Consider the following 19,479-nt stretch of genomic DNA (forward strand, 5'->3'; position numbering starts at 1 on the left):
CTGTATGAGCTAAGTTATTCACGGCAACATTGTTCCTACTAGCTTCCATAGGGAAAAACCTAGAAGTACCTCAGTAGGAGAAAAGATACACACAGTGCAATTACCTAAAGAATCAGTATAGAGCAGCTATAAAGAACCGAGGTGAGGCGCCTGGGTGGCTCAGTGGGTTAAAGCCTCTGCCTTTGACTCAGGTCATGGTCCCAGGGTCCTGGGATCGAGCCCCACATCGGGCTCTCTGCTCAGCAAGCCTACTTCCCCGCACCCCCCCCCACCTGCCTCTCTGCCTATTTGTGATCTGTCAAATAAATAAAATCTTAAAAAAAAAAAGAACCGAGGAGACCGTGTGATGACATGAAAGATGTCTAATACACGATGCTAAGTAAAAGTAGAAAGATGAAGTTCTAGTTTGGAGCTAGACTGCCCAAGTTTGAGTTCCAGCTCCACCACTTCCGAGCTGTGTGACTCTGGACAAATCATTAAACTTCTGTAGGCCCATTCCTCATCTGTAAGATAAGGACAACAGTATTTATCCTCATAGTTTTAAGGATTAAATGAGCTAAGAACAATGCAAGTACTTAGAATAATACTAGGCTCAAAGTGTACTGTTATTATGGGTCCCTATTTCTTATATGAAATCCTTTGGACCAGCTGAGTTTTAGAATTCAAAATTTTCAGATATTATAAAAGTAATTTGGTACGTATACCACATATAACATAATACCTCTAATGGGGTCTGTAACATTACATCCAAAATCACTTAATATTTCTGTCTAAAAAAATGTATGAACTCCTACTAAGTGGGAATCCATAAAGACCATAAAATATAATAAAGTTAGTAACTTTTGGTTTGCAGAACTTCTTGGATGTGGGAATCATAGACAAAGGATTCTGGACCTGAATTAGTAATGTGATCCTATCTGTTGGGAAGAAAGGAGCTAATATATGCATAATACATGTTTAACCTTACATTTTTCTGTAAAGGCATAAAAGAAACCTTTAATAGTTGTTACCTCTGGAAAGTAGAAATGGGAGAAAAGAGGGATATTTATTTTTCATATTTTTCTTGATTTTTTTTAAGATTTTCCATGTAATGTATTACTTTATGATTTCTAGATTTTAGTATAAAGAAAACAGACTAAGTAGTAAAACTAGATCCAAAAACAATTTCTCAATTCTTTTATAAGTTTTACCAACCTATGTAACTTTTTTATAGCTAGCTCATTGCCTATGAGTTCACTGGAGTTCTGAGGTTGATACTTTTCTGTCCAAAGCATGTCTTCAGTTCCAAAATCTAAAGCAAAAAATACATATTAAACATTTTTCCTTGACATAGTACATATTCTTGACAATTATGGTATTGTTTTCATGTAAACAATGAGTATTTACCCAGGTATTTATGGCTATAAAATGCCAAAAGGGGCAATTTCAAAACTTAACATTACATTTAAAATTATTATTATTTTTTAAAATTTTTGGTATTTTTATTTGAGGGAGAAGGGTATAGAGCATGAGTGGGGGGAGGGACAGAGGGATAAGCAGACTCCCTGATGACCAGGGAGCCCAACCCTGGGCTTGATCACAGGACTGAGATCATGATCTGAGCTGAAGTCAGTCTTAATTGCCTGAGCCATCCAGTCACTCCACATCTAAATTTTTCATATCAAAACCCTTTCTCCTTAAAAGCTAACCACCACTAGGATGCCTGGGTGACTTAGACAGATAAGTGCCCAACTCTTGATGTCAGTTCAGGTCTTGATCTCAGGATTGTGAGTTCAAGCCAAGTTGGGCTCCATACTGGACATGGAACTTACTTTAAAAAAAAAAAAAGGACAGGGGCCTGGGTGCTTAGTCAGTTAAGCATCCAACTCTGATTTTGGCTCAGGTCATCATCTCAGGGTCATGAAGTCAGGGTACTGAGATCCAGCCCCATGTCCGGCTTGGCACATAGATAAGTCCACTCTTCTCCCTCTTCTTCTATCCATCCCCTGACACCAGTGTGCTTTCTCTCTCTCTCAAATAAATAAATCTTAAAAAAAAAAAAAAAAAAAAGGGGCTAACCACCATAAAGTCTCATGGCAGTAAGGTTTAAAAGTACACATTTAGGGGCAACTGCTTGGCTCAATCGGTTAGGTGTCTGCCTTCTGCACAGGTCATGATCCCAATATCCTGGGATCAAGTCCCACAACAGGCTCCTTGCTCAGTAGGCAGCCTGTTTCTCCTTCTGCCTATTGCTTCCCCTGCCTGTGCTCTAGAGCGTGTGCGCGCTCTCTCTCTCTCTCTCACACAAATAAATAAATAAATAAAATCTTTTTAAAAAGTACATATTTAGAGGCACTTGGCTGGCCCAATTGGGGTTGCACGTTCAAGCCCCACATTGAGGGTGCAGATACTTAAAAATATTAAGTATTTAAAAAAAAAATAAAAGTACACATTTAAAATTTTAATAATCACTAAAAAACATGAAATATGAAAAATAAGTTATACTATAAGAAATAATCTGAAGAGCAAAGGCAGCATAATTCTAGTGCAACTTCCTTTGACTCAAACAAACAAACATTAAACTGTCCTATTAAGTCAACTGGGGTAAATAGAGATGTGCAACACTCCCATTTGAGAAGACTGAATGTTGTAAAGATGCCGATTCACTCCAAATGAATCTATACACTAATCCAAAATCAAAACCCCAATGGGATCTGTGGGGGTAGGAGAACCTATAGTTTATTCAGCAGTGTAGCTACATGAACATAGTTTAAAAAAACGATAGGAGACTTGCTGTACAAGTACAAATCAAAACATACTCTAAAGCTATCTAAAGAATGAATTAATTCAACAGAATACTTTGAAAAAGCTAGGTAACCCAAATGGGAACATGTCAGAGACATGTGAAACAAATGTAAAATAAATGGTGTAGTATAACTCCAGGTTTTTACAAAAGCACATGTATTTATAGAAGCACAGAAAAATAAAACATCAAACACCAATCTGTTAAATGTGGTACTCTTTAAAGCTGTCATTAGTAAGGCTCCCACTTGTTTTATACACACATATCACTTGAATGTTGCATGAACATGTATTAAAGAGAAGAGAAGATGAAAGATTAAGTACACAAAAGTGTTCTAGGACCAGAAGGAGCAGATCTGATTTACCAGGAATAGATCTTTCTGAGGGAGACTCTTCGCCATCATCTATCATCAGAACATCAGGATCTTCAAGTGCTTCTGTTTCTAATTTACATGTTGTGCTCAGAGCAGTCTCTTTCTTCCTGGATGTTTTAGAAAGAAGGCCTTTACAAGAGTCTAGCTTTATCCTGGTGGAGTTATTTCTTTTGTCAAGTTCTCCTGGCTTCCCATTTGTCTTTTTTGGACTTTGTGAATACTCATTTGGCTTCTTTCTTTTTGACTTCTGAATTTCCGTTTCCACTCGTTTCCTTTTAGTTTCTTTTTGATTGACATTGGGCTCTCGTTGTGGACTTTCTATTTCAGAAATCACAGAAATGCATGTGTTTAACAAATCAACCAAAGTGAAATTTTAATATCCGACCATCTTAATGTCATTTCCAAATAACCAATAATCTTAATACCACAAAATGAAGAAGCAAAAATCAAATACGGCACACAGAAAGCAAGCAGGCTATCTTGTTATTTAGACTGCCTTTTGTACAAGCTGTGTAAATTCAAATAATCTTATCTAATGCTTTCCTTAAATGAACTATTAATATCTTAATTAAAGCCGCCTTTGCGTTCGCATCTATAGAAAACGGCAAGGGCCAACACTGCACTTAAACAAGATGCTTTACTTCAGTTGAACAATTTTTCCTGCCAACCATAAGCAATATTCTCTCTGTGGACTTGTAAGAGTCAATGACCAAGTCTTAATGTTTTCAAAAGCAAAATGTTAATGTAAATGATAACAGTTATCACTAACCTTGTTTACAATGACACTCAGAAAGAACCTGGTGCTCACTTCGTTTTTTTAGAAGCAAGGAAAAATATTTCCTCAAAGAAAATTCAGGATTTGACCATCTAATTTCCTCCAGCAAAAGATTTCTTACTTCTTCAGTCAAATCTTTCCTTTTCTCCACAAACTGCAATATAGAATAAAATGCTCAGTAACAGATCCACATTATCTATTTTCTTTAAGTTTTTTTTTTTTTTTAAAGTAATCTCAGGCATCTGGGAGGCTCAGTTGATTAGGCGTTTGCTGTCAGCTCAGGCCATGATTCCGAGGTCCTGGAACTGAGCCCAGCATCGGGCTCCCTGCTCAGTGGGGAGTCTACTTCTCCCTCTGCTCCTCCCCCAGCTCGTTCTCTCTCTCTCTAATAAAATCTTAAAAAGAAATAAACAAAAAATAAAGTTATCTCTATGCCCAATATGAAGCTCAAACTCACAACCCTGAGATCAAGAGTATCTTGCTCCAACAACGGAATCAGCCAGGTGCCCCCTACACTCTTAATATTAGTCACCAACTACTTTCTGTCTATAATAAATCATGTTAATGTAAGAGTAGCTTCAGTGACTAAATAAACCTTGACAATGAAGCTACATTTGCATACTTTTGAAGGACTTAGTTCATATTTTCATTGTTCCCTCTTTCAACTAATTATACACATTTATTAGATTAGAAGGCTGACTTATATAATATCTAAATGTGCTATATAACCTAATATTCTTTTGAAATTGGCTACCAGTAATTCCTAAAACATTTCTAAAGCTCTAGGAATATTTATTTATTTATATTTTATTTTTTATGGGGCGCCTGGGTGGCTCAGTGGGTTATTTATATTTTATTTTTTAAAGGATTTTATTTATTTATTTGACAGATAGAGATCACAAGTAGGCAGAGAGGCAGGCAGAGAGAGCAGAGGAAGCAGGCTCCCCGCTTAGCAGAGAGCCTGATGCGGGGCTCAATCCCAGGACCCTGGGATCATGACCTGAGCTGAAGGCAGAGGCTTTAACCCACTGAGCCACCCAGGTGCGCCAGCTCTAAGAATATTTAAAAGAGATGTCTATCTCAATTGGGATTTATTTTTTAAAACTGGACTCTAGAGGAAAAAAATGAACTTTAGGCCACAATAGTAGATTTCCAATTTTTTTTCTCTCTAAAAGATATGAAGGAAACACCCTATAATGGAGGAGCTCTCCAATACTTACCCCAACAGCAGAATTAGGCCTTTTAGCATTTGGATTCAATGTTGAAAATTCACCAAGAGCAAGAACACATTTTGAGAGATCTATTACTTTAGTATTCAGTTCTTTAAGTTTAGTTAAAAGAGAGCAAGTGGGTGGTTCCAAATGCCACAAACGGCATCCTAAAGAAAAAACAGAAAACAAATACCTTCATTACTTTCACTCACACATATCAAATGCCAAATACCCAAACATGAAAAGACTTGACAACTACATAGTTAACACAAAAATACCAAAACTCAAATGAGTGCACAGGGAACCCATTCTTACTTCCAACGAATACAATTAATAAAAATTACTGAGCCTTCTGATCCAACTGTTTAAAAAAACCAAGTAATAGCAAACTTTCTTTTCTTCTTAAATCAACCTTGCTATTCAGGGTAAAAATTTCAGGGGCAAGTAGCATCCTGCTTTAAAATTTAAACTTTGAGGGGCATCTGGGTGGCTCAGTCGGTTAAGCATCTGCCTTCAGCTCGGGATCCTGGGATCGAGCCCTACATCAGGTTCCTTGCTCAGCAGGGAGCCTGCTTCTCCCTCTCCTTCCACCCCACCCTCCCACTCACTCATGCCCCCCCCCACCTCTCTCTCTCATAAGTCAAATCTTAAAAAAAAAAAAACTTTCAGACAAATAAATAAATAAAATTTAAACTTTGAAGTCAGACCTGAGTTCAAATCCAGACTGTGCCACTTGCTAGCTGGGTTGAACATGGGCAAGATCCTAAACCCTAGTTTCTTCTTCTGTAAAGTAGGGGTGACTATTATAATAGTCAACCTCCTAGAGTTGTTACAGAGATTAAACTAGTTATGCATACAAAATGCTCAGCAGAATGCCAGATACTAGTAAACCGACACGCAATAACTTTTCAGAGCTAGAGAAGATTGGGAAAGTAAAATATCGTTAAAAAGACTGGCTATGCTGGGACGCCTGGGTGGCTCAGTTGGTTGGATGACTGCTTTCGGCTCAGGTCATGATCCTGGAGTTCCGGGATCGAGTCCCGCATTGGGCTCCCACCTCCACGGGGAGTCTGCTTCTCCCTCTGACCTTCTCCTCGCTCGTGCTCTCTCCCACTGCCTCTTTCTCAAATAAATAAATAAAATCTTAAAAAAAAAAAAAAAAAAAAAAAGACTGGCTATGGGATGCCTGCGTGGCTCAATGGGTTAAAGCCTCTGTCTACGGCTTGGGTCATGATCCCAGAGTCCTGGGATTGAGCCCCGAATCAGGCTCTCTGCTTGGTGGGGAGACTACTTCCCTCTCTCTCTGCCTGCCTCTCTGCCGACTTGTGATCTCTCTCTCTCTGTCAAATAAATAAATAAAATGTATAAAAAAAAAAAAAAAAAGAAAAGAAAAGAAAAAGAAAGACTGGCTAGATGGAGGTTCCTCAAAAAGTTGAAAACAGAGCTGCCCTATGACCTAGCAATGGCACTACTGGGTATTTATCCTAAAGATACAAATGTAGTGATCCAAAGGGGCACACGCACATGAATGTTTATAGCAATAATGTCTACAACAGCCAAACTATGAACAGAAGCTAGATGTCCATCAACAGATGAATGGATATAGAAGATATGGTATGTATATACAATGGAATACTATGCAGCCATCAAAAGAAGTGAAATCTTGCCATTTGCAACGACATGCATGGAACTAGAGTGTATTATGCTGAATGAAGTAAGTCAACAGAGAAAGACAATTATCATATGATCTCTCTGATATGAGGAATTTGAGAGGCAGGGTAGGGGTTGTTGGGAGGTAGGGAAAGAAAAAACGAAATAAGTTGGGATTGGGAGGGAGACAAACCATAATAGACTCTTAATCTCACAAAACAAACTAAGGGTTGCTGGGGAGTGGGGGCTTGGGATAGAGTGTTTGGGTGGGGAGGGTATATGCGATGGTGAGTGCTGTGAAATGTGTCGGCCTGATGATTCACAGACCTGTACCCCTGGGGCAAATAATACACTATATGTCAATAAAGATAATTTAAATAAATAAATAGGAACACTGGCTAGGAAGTTCCCAAATAATACATTATATGTTAATGAAAATAGTTAAAATAAATAAATAGATAGATAGACAAGATAGATAAATAGACAGACTGGCTAGGAAGTTCCCTGTATAAATGGGAGGCTGAGAGGCACCTGGGTGGCTCAGTCAGTTGAGCATCTGACTTCTGCCCAGTCTTGATCTCAGGGTCCTGGGATTGAGTCCTGTGTTGGGCCCCCTGAGTCAGCAGGAGACTACTTGTCCTTCTCCTTCTCCCCCTGCTCATGCTCCCTCTCTTTTAAAAATAAATAAATAAAATCTAAATGGGAGGCTGAACAAAATTCAAAAACTATCAAGGTTAGAAACACAAAACAAAAAAAGAAAGGAAAAGAGAACACAGAGTCTGTTTTGTGGGTAGAGGGAGTGTAGTAAATCAAACCTCAAAGCCACCTGAGAAGAATACAAGTGGTTTTGTGCTGATAAAGCAAAAACACCTCTAGGCAGGAATAATGAGGAAGATATAAAGCTGTACTCACTTTCAGCAATTCAAAACTAGGGAAGTAAAATAAGATTGTGTTTGCTTTAGCATTTGAATCCAAACAGAAGCAGGTTCTGACCACACTAAGGCCACTGTGCAAGTGGCCTGTATGAACAGCTCACCCCGGGCATGGTACGTGTGAGGGAAGGCTGAACTGGAGTGGGGAGCACTGAGACTTGCTACCTGTTCCAGCAGATATTTATATGGTTTGAGAGAGGAAAAGCTGTTCTGGAACATTCAACAGTCCACTGGAAAGAACAGAGCCGGAGCTCCTCTGACAAAGTCTTAAAAGATAATCTGTTCACACACAGGCTACGTGTGTGAAGAGCACGGCCTTCCATTTAGAACATGGCGCCTCTCTGGAGAACAACATCCACTGAGGTCCAACCCATGTGCCTGCTCCCCACTGCACAGAGGGGGAGGGCTGAGGATGCCGCCGGCTCTCTTTCCCTGAACCCCCCATCCTTGGTAAAGTGAGCCCAAGACTGAGGAAGAGAGAGTGAAACATACCCTTTGAATTCCCACTAAATTCCCCTTAAGAATTATCTTTAAACCTTAGCCTCGTTTTAAGTCAATTTACGGTTTTACATTACTTCTAAAATTTTTAAATTTTAGAATCTTTAAAGTCTAAAAAGACAGCATAATGTTAAATTTCAAAATATTAAATATTAATATAAAATATATAGAATATTAAATATTAAGAATATTTTCATTGAAAAATATCTCATTATAAGAAACTCACCGTCATCTTTTTGCTGTACATGGACGACTCTCTGGAAACTAGTACTCGCTGCATTGTACACATCTAATGCAGCAGCTTTCTTTGCAATCTGTCGTTTCAGCAAATCCGGCAAACCACTCATTAGGAAGTCCCGCTTTGCTTTAAACTGCGTTTCACAATCCTGAGCCTTTTCAGATGTATCTTGACTTTTAAGAAAATGATGTGAAAGAGGAAAGCTAAGGTTATACACACTTAAAAAAAAAACCACAACCAACTATAAAACACTTTTAATTTAATTTGAAACAGTGTACAAGGGAGTCATTACACATATACACATATTATATATGTTATACAATATGTATTATATACAATTATAGTTTGGACTCTTGGATGCACACGTGCGTGTGTTTGTGTGTGTGTGTATTTCCTAGCTTTAAGGAGGTCTAGAAACATTGATACCTCAGAAGTAATGAGTAAAATAAGCACTTAGATCTTGGTTTCTAGATCCTCCACTAAAAGGAACCATGGCTCTTTGGAGAAAAGACTATTTCCAGAGCTGGGGCAGAGTAAATCAAAGATGAACCTCTGCACTGAGAACCACAGAAATCAAAACCTCAAATAGAAATATCACATTCTTGGACAAGAAGACTTAGTTCTCTCACAATGTAAAACAATCATCTGCAAAATCCCAGAAGACTTCTACGTGAATGTTCCTAACATCTTTATTCACAATAGTTTAAAACTGGAAACAACCCAAATGTCCACCAACAGTTGAGTGGTGTATCCATCCAGTAGAATACCACTCAGCAAAAATACAATGAACTACCGATATACAGCTGACCTTGAACAACACAGGAGTTCTGGGTGCCGACTCCCAGCACAAAGATGCATGTGTAATGTTTAACTCCCCCAAAACTTACCCACCAATAATAGCTTCCTGCTGACTGGAAGCCTTCCTAACTAACATTAACCACTGATGAACAAACAGTCTATGTTGTTTATACTATATGCTATATTCCTTATAATAAAGAAAGCTAGAGACAAAAATAGTAAGAAAGTCCTAAAGAAAATTCAGTTTTACAGCACCATAATGTAAAACATCCATGTGAGGGGGACTGCGCCATCTGAGCCATGTTGTTCAGGAGTCGACTGTATTTGAGGACATGGATAAGTCTCAAAATCAGCACGCTGAATAAAAGAGGCCAGGTGAAAAAGAATATATATGAATTCACTTACAGAGAATTCTAGAAAATGCAAATTAACAGAGAAAAAGAGACTGGCACTTGTCTGAGCCAGAACTAGAAGGAGGACTGTTGGAGGGTCCAAGGAGTCTTTCGGAGGGCCACGGAAATGAATCTGGGTCTGTATGGCAGGAGTGGTGCTTTCACTATGTAGCCAACTGACAAAGCTCACCAAGTTATATGCTTCCAGTACAGGTGACTGTATATAAATTACACCTCGGTAAGGTTGTTGTTGGTTTTTTTTTTTTAAGATTTTATTTATTTATTTGAGAGAATGAGAGAGAGAGAGACAGAGAGAGAGGGAGAGCAAGCCTGAGAGGAGAGAGGGTCAGGGGGAGAAGCAGACTCCCTGCCGAGCAGGGATCCCAATGTGGGACTCGATGCTGGGACTCCAGGATCATGACCTGAGCTGAAGGCACTTGCCTAACCAACTGAGCCACCCAGGCACCCCTATACCCCCGTAAGGTTTAAAAATTTAATCAATTAAAAATAATAATAAAAGGTAAAAGAATAAAAAAAAATAGACCACTAGAAACCTACTCGAATGGCTAACATTACAAAGTCTGATAATAATGCCAAGTGTTAGCAACCGGAATTCTCATACACTGCTGGTGGGAGTGTAAAATGGAAAAAACACTTGGGACAATAGCTTGGCGGATTCTTCTGATGTTAGTCATACACCTACCTAGTGACAGAGCAATTCCATTTCTAGGTATTTACTCAAGAGAAATGAGAACACTCTCTACACATGTGTATGGAATGTTCACAGCAGCTTAACTGCAGCCTAATTTCTAGCCAAATGCTGGAAACAACCCAAATGGCCATCAATAAAAGAATGGATAAACAAACTGCGATATATTCATATAAGGAATACTATTCAGCAATAAAAAAGAACAGACTACTGATACATTACCTTGACTGAAAGAAGCCAGAAACAAAAGTGTACCTCCTGTACAATTTCATTTCTATGAAATTCTAGAAAAGGCAAACCAATCTCTATCAACAGAAAACAGATCAGAAATTGCATGGGAGTTGGGGGGCAGGGATTAACTGAAAAGAGACACAAAGGAACTTTTTTGAGTGTGATGAAGATGTTCTCTATTGTTGTGGAGATTACACAGATGGGTACATTTATTAAACCTCCAACTGTTTACTTGATATTATATGCATATGATTATCTGTACATTATACCTGAATAAAGGTGATTTTTTATTTTTTTTAAAGATTTTATTTATTTATTTGAAAGAGAAAAAATGAGAGAGAGAGAGAGAGAGAGAGCATGAGAGGAAGAAGGTCAGAGAGAAAAGCAGAATTCCTGCTGAGCAGGAAGCCCGATGCAGGACTGGATCCTAGGGCTCTGGGATCATGACCTTAACCAACTGAGCCACCCTGGCACCCAGTAAAAGTGATTTTTTAAAAATGTGGGTGGGGGGGCGCCTGGGTGGCTCAGTGAGTTAAGTCTCTGCCTTCCACTCAGGTCATGATCCCAGGGTCCTGGGATCGAGCCCTACATCAGGCTCTCTGCTCAGCAGGGAATCTTCTTCCTCCTCTCTCTGCCTGCTGCTCTGCCTACTTGTGATTTCTTTCTGTCAAATAAATAAATAAGATCTTTAAACACCACCACCACCAACAAAAAAATGTGTGTGTGTTTGTGTGTGTACTGACCAAAGGCAGTTAGATATGAAAGAATATATATGTAAAGTCTACACAAAGTTCTAAAACTGACAAAACTAATCCCCGGTAACAGAAATCAAACTAATCAATGGTGATGAAATCAGGATAGTGGTAACCTTTCGTTGTGGTAGGATGGGAGTAACAGAAAAAGAGTACCTCTCAGGAGTAAAAGAAATATGTTAAATCTTGATTTAATATACTTACAAAAACCACTATGCTTAAGAATTATGCATTTAACAAATGAACAAACAAAACAGAAATGGACTCATGACACAGGAAACAAAGAGTTAGCTACCAGAGTGGGGAAGGGGAGGGGGCAGATGAAATAGGGAAAGGGGATCAACAGGTATAAACTTCTAGTCATCAAAGTTAAGTCACAGGGATGAAATGTGCAGCATAGGGAGTACAAGCAACTGTAGCAGCTTTCTGTACAGTGAGAGATGGTAACTAGACTTGTCATGGGGACCTCCTTGTAACATATAAAAACATCAAATCATTATTATGTACATCTCAAACTAATAGGATATTGTACGTCAATTATACTTTAATACAAAAAAAAAGATTTGTGCATTTAACAATATGTAATTATACCTCAATAAAAGTGAAAGGGGAAAAAAATAACCTGAACACGATGTCCCTAAACCTGGTCTTTTGCCAACATCCCATCCACTTGCACAGGGACACCAGAACTTAAGTGTCACCTTTGCACCTTCCTCTCTCTTACCTCCAGTCCCCAGATCTAATTAATCACTATGGATTTTGATCCAGCAAACTGATCTAGCAGTTGCCGTTGCCGTAATGGCCGTTGCCGTAATGACAAATTCTTGCACGTGGTCCAAAGATGCTACATGGACTGGCATCTACCTCTCTAGCTTAACCCTACAGTTCTCTCACCTCTGCTCTCTGTGCTCAAGTCACACTGGTATTCTTTCAACCTTCTCTGTTTGCCATGCTCCTTCTAGCTACAGGGACTCTGCAGACTGTTCCTTCTGGTTAGAACACTGTTCCACCCTGATGAACTCCTGCTCATCCTTCAGTTCAGGTGACATCTCCTTAGCAAAGGCTTGCTTGAGCAGACCAAATCCACTTAATATAAACTTTAATAGAACTTGGCACCTCTTCTTCTTAGTACAACTGCAATTTTTCATTTGTTGGTTCAATTAATATTTAATTATAGATTATCCTTCCTCTTGAGTATTAGCCTTATGAGGACAGAGAATGTGTCTTGTTTTGTTCCCTTTAATGTTCCCAGTGCCAAATATACTGCTTGGTATATACCAGGTATTTGGAAGATTTTATTTTATTCATTTATTTTTACTTATTATTATTTTTTTAATGTAATCTCTACCCTCAATGTGGAGCTCAAACTCATGACCTATGATCCAGAATCATATGTTCCCCCAACTGAGCCAGCCAGGTGCCCCATAGCAGGTATTTAAATATTTGCTGAATAAGTTCTGAATCAGCTCTTCGGTGCTTTTGGTTTGTTTCCACTGTTTCATCTAGAGATGGGCCACAAAATGATCTTCAAATTGCAGTCGTAGCACTGTTAATATTGTCATCTTTAAAAGTGAACTTATTACGGCCTCAAATGATAACATACATGCTTTCTCATCAAAGTAAAGGAAAAAAAAATACAAAAACATTCTGTAAGATACTTTGGCATTTAAAAATTTGTATTGGACTAACCTGCTTTCATCAAAACCAAGAACAGGATCAGCTGTTTTTTGAGCCTTTCTGGTAAGAAATAAAGGAGCAACTTTCATTTTCCCTTAGAAAAATAAATACTTAGGTTAGTGTCAGTGTTTATCATCTCTTCTTACCTCCAGCTATTTTCAAATTATATCACTACCTTCTTAAACTTAAAAAAAATTAAACCTTTTTACTTTCTTTAATCTTAAAAAAGACTAACTTTTTATTTTAAAAAACTTCTATACAATGATCTGGTCTCCCAATATCATCATCAGAATCTCCAGGCAACTTTTTAACTATAGAGTACCATAAGTCCCCTCCAGAGATTCTCAGCCAATATGCCTAGGGAAGGACCTAAGGATTTAGGAAATTTTTTAATTTACTCTGACGATTTTGATGATCCATCAGGTTTGAGAACCTCTAAACTTAACTGAGGCTAAACAGATAGACAGAAATACTTAATATAATTAAGTTTGCACCACAGAAGGCAAGGAATTAAATTGATAGCATTCAGAGCAATATAATCTCTCTAAAACATTCTAATGTTCATCAAAAGCATTATCAAATTTGATTACCAGGTACACTTTTAGGAGTCTTGTTCAGTTTTTTTCCTAGCACATCATTCAGACACTGAAGTTTCTTCTGATTTTTCTCAGGATGCTTTAAAGAAGTATGATCTGAATCGATTATTATTACAGAATCCTAAGACAGAATAAGAAAAACATTTTAAAAATATGTCATACAATTGATGTTTTATTTTTTTATTTTTATTTTTTTTTTTTTAAAGATTTTATTCATTTATTTGACAGACAGAAATCACAAGTAGACAGAGAGGCAAGCAGAGAGAGAGAGGAGGAAGCAGGCTCCCTGCTGAGCAGAGAGCCCTATGCGGGGCTCGATCCCAGAACCCTGGGATCATGACCTGAGCCGAAGACAGAGGCTTTAACCCACTGAGCCACCCAGGCGCCCCATACAATTGATGTTTTAAAATGTCAAGAGGATTATGACGTTAGAAGCCCCAGGTTAAGACAATGACATTAGCAGCTCCATACCTCTCTCCGTCAGACACTACCTAATACAGAAAACATACAGTGACAATAGTGTACATTACATCATACAAGTTCACATATCAAAGAGTGGATTTATGGGGGCGCCTGGGTGGCTCAGTGGGTTAAGCCGCTGCCTTCGGCTCAGGTCATGATCTCAGGGTCCTGGGATCCCGCATCGGGCTCTCTGCTCAGCAGGGAGCCTGCTTCCCTCTCTCTCTCTCTCTCTCTCTGCCTGCCTCTCCATCTACTTGTGATTTCTCTCTGTCAAATGAATAAATAAAATCTTTAAAAAAAAAAAAAAACAAAAGAGTGGATTTATTATGACCATGGCCTTCTTTTTTAAAGAAGCATCCAACAGACTTAAGAATCAATATGACCAAGCTATAAAAATTCTAGGTATATTCTTTGAAAGCTATACATTCTATAAATGTACTAGATGAAAATCTGATACATTTTCATGTGGTCAGCATACATTTATCGAGCATCTACTGTATATCAGGCAATACAGCAGGCACTGAGTACATATACAAATGAAACAAGAGCTGGCTTCAAGGTTACACCATGGCTTAGGTGATGGAGAGAGAGCTAGTCTATAAGTATGGTGAAGGCAATACTGACCAAAATACAAAAACCATAGAAGTAAAGTACATGTAGGGAAGGAAACTACTTGTCTTGAAGACATCAGCAAAGGTTTCAAGAGGAGGCATTATTCTTAATAGCTAAAAAGTGGAAACAACCCAAATATCCATCAACTGATGAATGGGTAAATAAAATGTGATATATCCATACAATGGGGTATTATTTGGCAATAAAAAGAAATGAAATATTGATGCTCCAACATGGATGACCCTTGAGAACATTATGATGAACGAAAGAAGCCAGCACAAGGGACCATATACTATACGTATGATACCATTTATATGAAATGTTCAGTCAAATCTACAGAGACAGGAAGTAGATTAGTGGCTGGGTGCCGCTTGGGGAGGAGGGACTGGGAAGTGACAGCTAAGGGAAATAGGGGTTCTTTTGGGGTAATGAAACGTTCTAACGTTGTGGTGATGGGTGCACAAGTCTGTGACTATAGTAAAAGCCAATGAATTGCACATTTTAAATAGTGAATTGTATGGTATGTGACTCATATCTCTGTAATAAAACTGGTTTGAAAAAAAGAGGAAGCGGGGCACCTGGGTGGCTCAGTGGGTTAAAGCCTCTGCCTTCAGATCAGGTCATGATCTCAGGGTCCTGGGATCAAGCTCTGCATCGGGCTCTCTGCTCAGTGGGGAGCCTGCTTCCCCCTCTCTTTCTAGCTGCTACCTACATATGATCTCTCTTTCTCTCTGTCAAATAAACAAAATATTTTAAAAAGAAAGAAAAAAAGAGGAAGTGTTAGCATTTGGCGGGACTTAACGTTTTGAGTAGGAATTCCTCAGGTAGAAGAGAGTACTCTGAATAGCCATTTCAAGCCAAGACTACAAAGTGGAACAAGTAAAAACTGCACCATTTGGGGGAGAAATGAATAATTTAGTGTGACTAGAGCAAACTGTGTGTATGAGGAAGATGGTTGCTTCAAGGAAAGGGAAGAGCTTTTTCAGCCTGTAAAGGATCGTGAATGACTTGATAAGGATTCAGACTGTATTCTGTAGGCAAAAGAACCCAAAGCTTCTAAAACACACCTGAAAATGATATTCTTTCTAACGCCCTCAAGGGTATCTTACAGTTCTACCCGATAATTTTGTAATGGTTTCCCTTTCCCACTTTAAGCAGCAGAAGAGGACAGAACCCATACCAATAAATATTTCTAATACTTACTTCTGATTCTGACAACGGCTTCCTTTCAGGAAGTGTCTGATGTCTAGATGAACGTCTCAAGGGTGTCACTGTTTCTTCAGTAGCCTTTGACCTACTAATGTGTAAAGCTTTTGCCTTTTCAATCAATTGTTTTGCTCTAGATACATTTTTGGAAGCATTGCTTGCCTAAACAAAAATATATGAAATATTAATATAGGTTAGTGGCAAACATTTTATATTTAATGATTAAAAAAATCAGAAAAGGCTGGGAAGCCTGGGTGGCTCAGTCAGTTAATCAGCTGCCTTTGGCTCAGGTCATGATGCCAGGGTTCTGGGATTGGGTCCCTCATCGGGCTTCTTGCTCAGCAGGAAGCCTGCTTCTCCCTCTGCCTGCTCTGCCTGCTGCTCCCCCTACTTGTGCGCTCTCTCTCTCTCTGACAAATAAATAAATAAAATCTTAAAAAAAAATTTAGAAAAGGCAAAACTTTGGAGACAGTAGAAAAGATCAGTGGTTGCCAGGAGTTAGGTGGGGAGGAGGGGATGAACAGGCCCATCACAGAGGATTTTTAAGGCAGTGATACCATACTCTTTGCTTGATACTATAATGGTGGATACATACCATGATACATCTAAACCCACAAAATATATAAGACCAAGAGTGGACCCTAAAGTGAACTACGGACTCTGGGTGATAATGATCTGCCAATGCAGGTTCATCAGTTGTAACAAATGTACTACTCTGGTACTGATAATGTGGGAGGCCATGCAGTGTGGGGACAAGAGGTATATGGAAAATCTTGGTATCTTCCACTCAGTTTTGCTGTGAAGCTAAAGCTGTTTGAAAAACTAAAGTCCATTAAAAGGGCACCTGGGTAGCTCAGTCATTGAGTGTCTGCCTTCAACTGAGGTTGTGATCCCAGGGTCCTGAGATTGAGCCCTACATTGGGCTCCCTCCTTGGTGGGAAACCTGCTTCTTCCTCTCCCACTGCCCCGCTTATATTCCCTCTCTCACTGTCTCTGTCAATTAAATAAATTTTTAAAAATAAATAAAAAATAAAGTCCATTAAAAATATATATATAATAGAAAACTATAATCACAAATAATATTAAATAAAAGACAAAGAAAGTTACTCAAATCTTAGCAAGGAAATTAAATTACAATGTGTCTAGTTATATTTGGTTTGCCTTTATTTCTAATTGGAAATTTATTCAGATAAATATAATTACATTTGTGGAAAACACCCAGAGAGATGTATTAGATATCTGGATGCATAGGAAAGAATTGTTGGTTATTTACCCACCATCTTCATGGCATCTGTTCTTTGATTTTAGTCACCTTTGAGGTGAATCCACTGGAAAGAGGCTAAAAAGGTATTAAGTATGGAAAAGAGCACTAGATAAGAAAAAAATCTGGCCTTTAGGCCTGACTTTGCCATTGATGTACTAAGTGATCTCATGAATTTAAATATTATCTTCCGGACAACATGCTTTCAATAGGGCGCCTGGGTGGCTCAGTGGGTTAAGCCACTGCCTTCGGCTCAGGTCATGATCTCAGGGTCCTGGGATCGAGTCCCGCATCGGGCTCTCTGCTCAGCAGGGAGCCTGCTTCCTCCTCTCTCTCTCTGCCTGCCTCTCTGCCTACCTGTAATCTCTCTCTGTCAAATAAATAAATAAAATCTTTAAAAAAAAAAAAAACTTAAAAAAAAAAAAAAGGGGCGCCTGGGTGGCTCAGTGGGTTAAGCCGCTGCCTTTGGCTCAGGTCATGATCTCAGGGTCCTGGGATCGAGTCCCGCATCTCTGCTGAGCAGAGAGCCCGCTTCCCTCTCTCTCTCTCTGCCTGCCTCTCCGCCTACTTGTGGTTTCTCTCTGTCAAATAAATAAAAAAAAAAAAAACATGCTTTCAATATTCTGAGTTTTACAGGTTTTTATGTTTAGATCAAAAACATCCAGGGGCACCTGGGTGGCTCAGTAGGTTAAGCATCTGACTCTTCATCTCAGCTCAGGTCTTGATCTCAGGGTCATGAGCTTAAGCCCTGCACTGGGTTCCACGCTGGGCCCAAAAATACAACAAAAAACCAGCAAGCAAGCTGCAAATAGTTTACATTATATGATCTCTTTAAAAAGTGATGTATATCTGTTTAATCCCAGAAAAAAGTCTAGAAGGACAAACATATAACTATTAAAAGTGAGTTACCCCTTGGGGTGCACCTGAGTGGTTCAGTCAGTTTAATATCCAACTCTTGATTTCAGCTCAGGTAATGATCTCAGAGTCATGAGACAGAGCCCCAAGTCAGGCTCTGCATTCAGCTCAGTGTGCTTGTCCCTCTCCCTCTGCTCCTCCCCCAACTCAAGCCTGCTCACTCTCTCTCTAATACATAAATAAAATCTTTTAAAAAAAAAATGAAGTGGGTTACCCCTAGAGAGTAGAAGATTGAAAAGTTTTCATATTTCATTTTATACACTTCTGTTTTTTAAACAAATGTCTGCTGTTTTTTAAAAACCACTGAAAAGCATAGCTATGGATATTCAAAATATATGTAAGAAGGTTAGGAAAACAAAGATTTACTTCTGTAAAACAGATGAATAGATTTGTTGTTCTGCTAGCAAAATTTCTGGCAGGCTGATGAAATCTTATAAATTCTTACAATTAAATAACTGACCTAAGTTTAAACTAACAACTCAATTATTGAAACAATCTGTTACACAAAAAGGTATGGTTTTGTGAAGGTGTGGGGAAAAAACCATACACACACACATTTTGGCAAGTAATTCTATTATGTCTTGAAAAGCATTTTTTTCTAATATATTTTTTTAAGATTTTATTTATTTCAGAGAGCTCAAATGAGTGGTGGGGGAAGAGAAGGAGAGGAAGAGGGAGAGAGAATTTTGAGCAGACTTCATGTTTCACACAGAGTCCCACCCAGGGCTTAATCTCTCAAATCTGACTGTGATCTGAGCCAAAATCAAGAGTTGGACACTTAACTGACTGAGCCACCCAGGCACCCCTGTTATTTTTTTTCTGATAAAAATTTTAAGGGATGCTTGGGTGGCTCAGACAGTTAAGTGCTGTCTTGGGCTCAGGTCATGATCCCAGGGTCCTGGTATAAAGCCCTGTGTATGGCTCCAAGCTCAGCGAGAAGCCTGCTTCTCCCTCTCCCACTCCCCCTGCCTGTGTTCCCTCTCTCGCTGTGTCTCTCTCTGTCAAATAAATAAAATCTAGAAAGAAAGAAAGAGAAAGAAAGAAGCTGCCCTACAATGGAAGAGGCTGCCTTAAAAAAAAATTTTTTTTTTTTAAAGTTCATGTTTATAAAAAAACAGAAAGCAGAAAAATAAAGAAAACTAAAACCAACCATAATCCTATTACCTTGAAAATAAGTAATTTCCAACATCCTACATTCTGACCATGTCACCCATCCTCCCAGCCCCACTTACTCCTGACTATATCAGAAACCTCTCTTGAGGGGTGCCTGTGTGGCTCAGTTGTTAAGCATCTGGCCTGGGCTTGGGGCAGGATCCCAGAGTCCTGGGATTGAGCCCCATATCGGGCTCTCTGCTCAGCAGGGAGTCTGCCTCTCCCTCTTCCACTCCCCCTGCTTGTGGTCCCTCTCT

The 19,479-nt window shown here is 39.0% G+C and overlaps 1 protein-coding gene across 2 annotated transcripts in view; it reads right to left on the minus strand.

Annotated features, from left to right (window-relative positions):
• Nucleotides 1-19,479, minus strand: part of ATAD5 (ATPase family AAA domain containing 5) — a 47,584-nt gene that overhangs the window by 19,076 nt on the left and 9,029 nt on the right. For both annotated transcript variants that reach the window (XM_004747055.3, XM_004747054.3), the window contains exons 4-11: nt 15,892-16,056; nt 13,609-13,735; nt 13,031-13,112; nt 8,448-8,632; nt 5,151-5,308; nt 3,925-4,084; nt 3,147-3,473; nt 1,195-1,291 (exon numbers count right to left, since the gene is read on the minus strand). In XM_004747055.3, the coding sequence (XP_004747112.1) occupies nt 1,195-1,291; nt 3,147-3,473; nt 3,925-4,084; nt 5,151-5,308; nt 8,448-8,632; nt 13,031-13,112; nt 13,609-13,735; nt 15,892-16,056 (1,301 nt within the window). The remainder of the gene's footprint in view (nt 1-1,194; nt 1,292-3,146; nt 3,474-3,924; nt 4,085-5,150; nt 5,309-8,447; nt 8,633-13,030; nt 13,113-13,608; nt 13,736-15,891; nt 16,057-19,479) is intronic.

This window comes from Mustela putorius, unplaced genomic scaffold, assembly GCF_011764305.1.
Source record: "Mustela putorius furo isolate JIRA1106 unplaced genomic scaffold, ASM1176430v1.1 tig00003962_pilon_pilon_pilon, whole genome shotgun sequence".
Classification (NCBI taxonomy): Eukaryota; Metazoa; Chordata; class Mammalia; order Carnivora; family Mustelidae; genus Mustela; species Mustela putorius.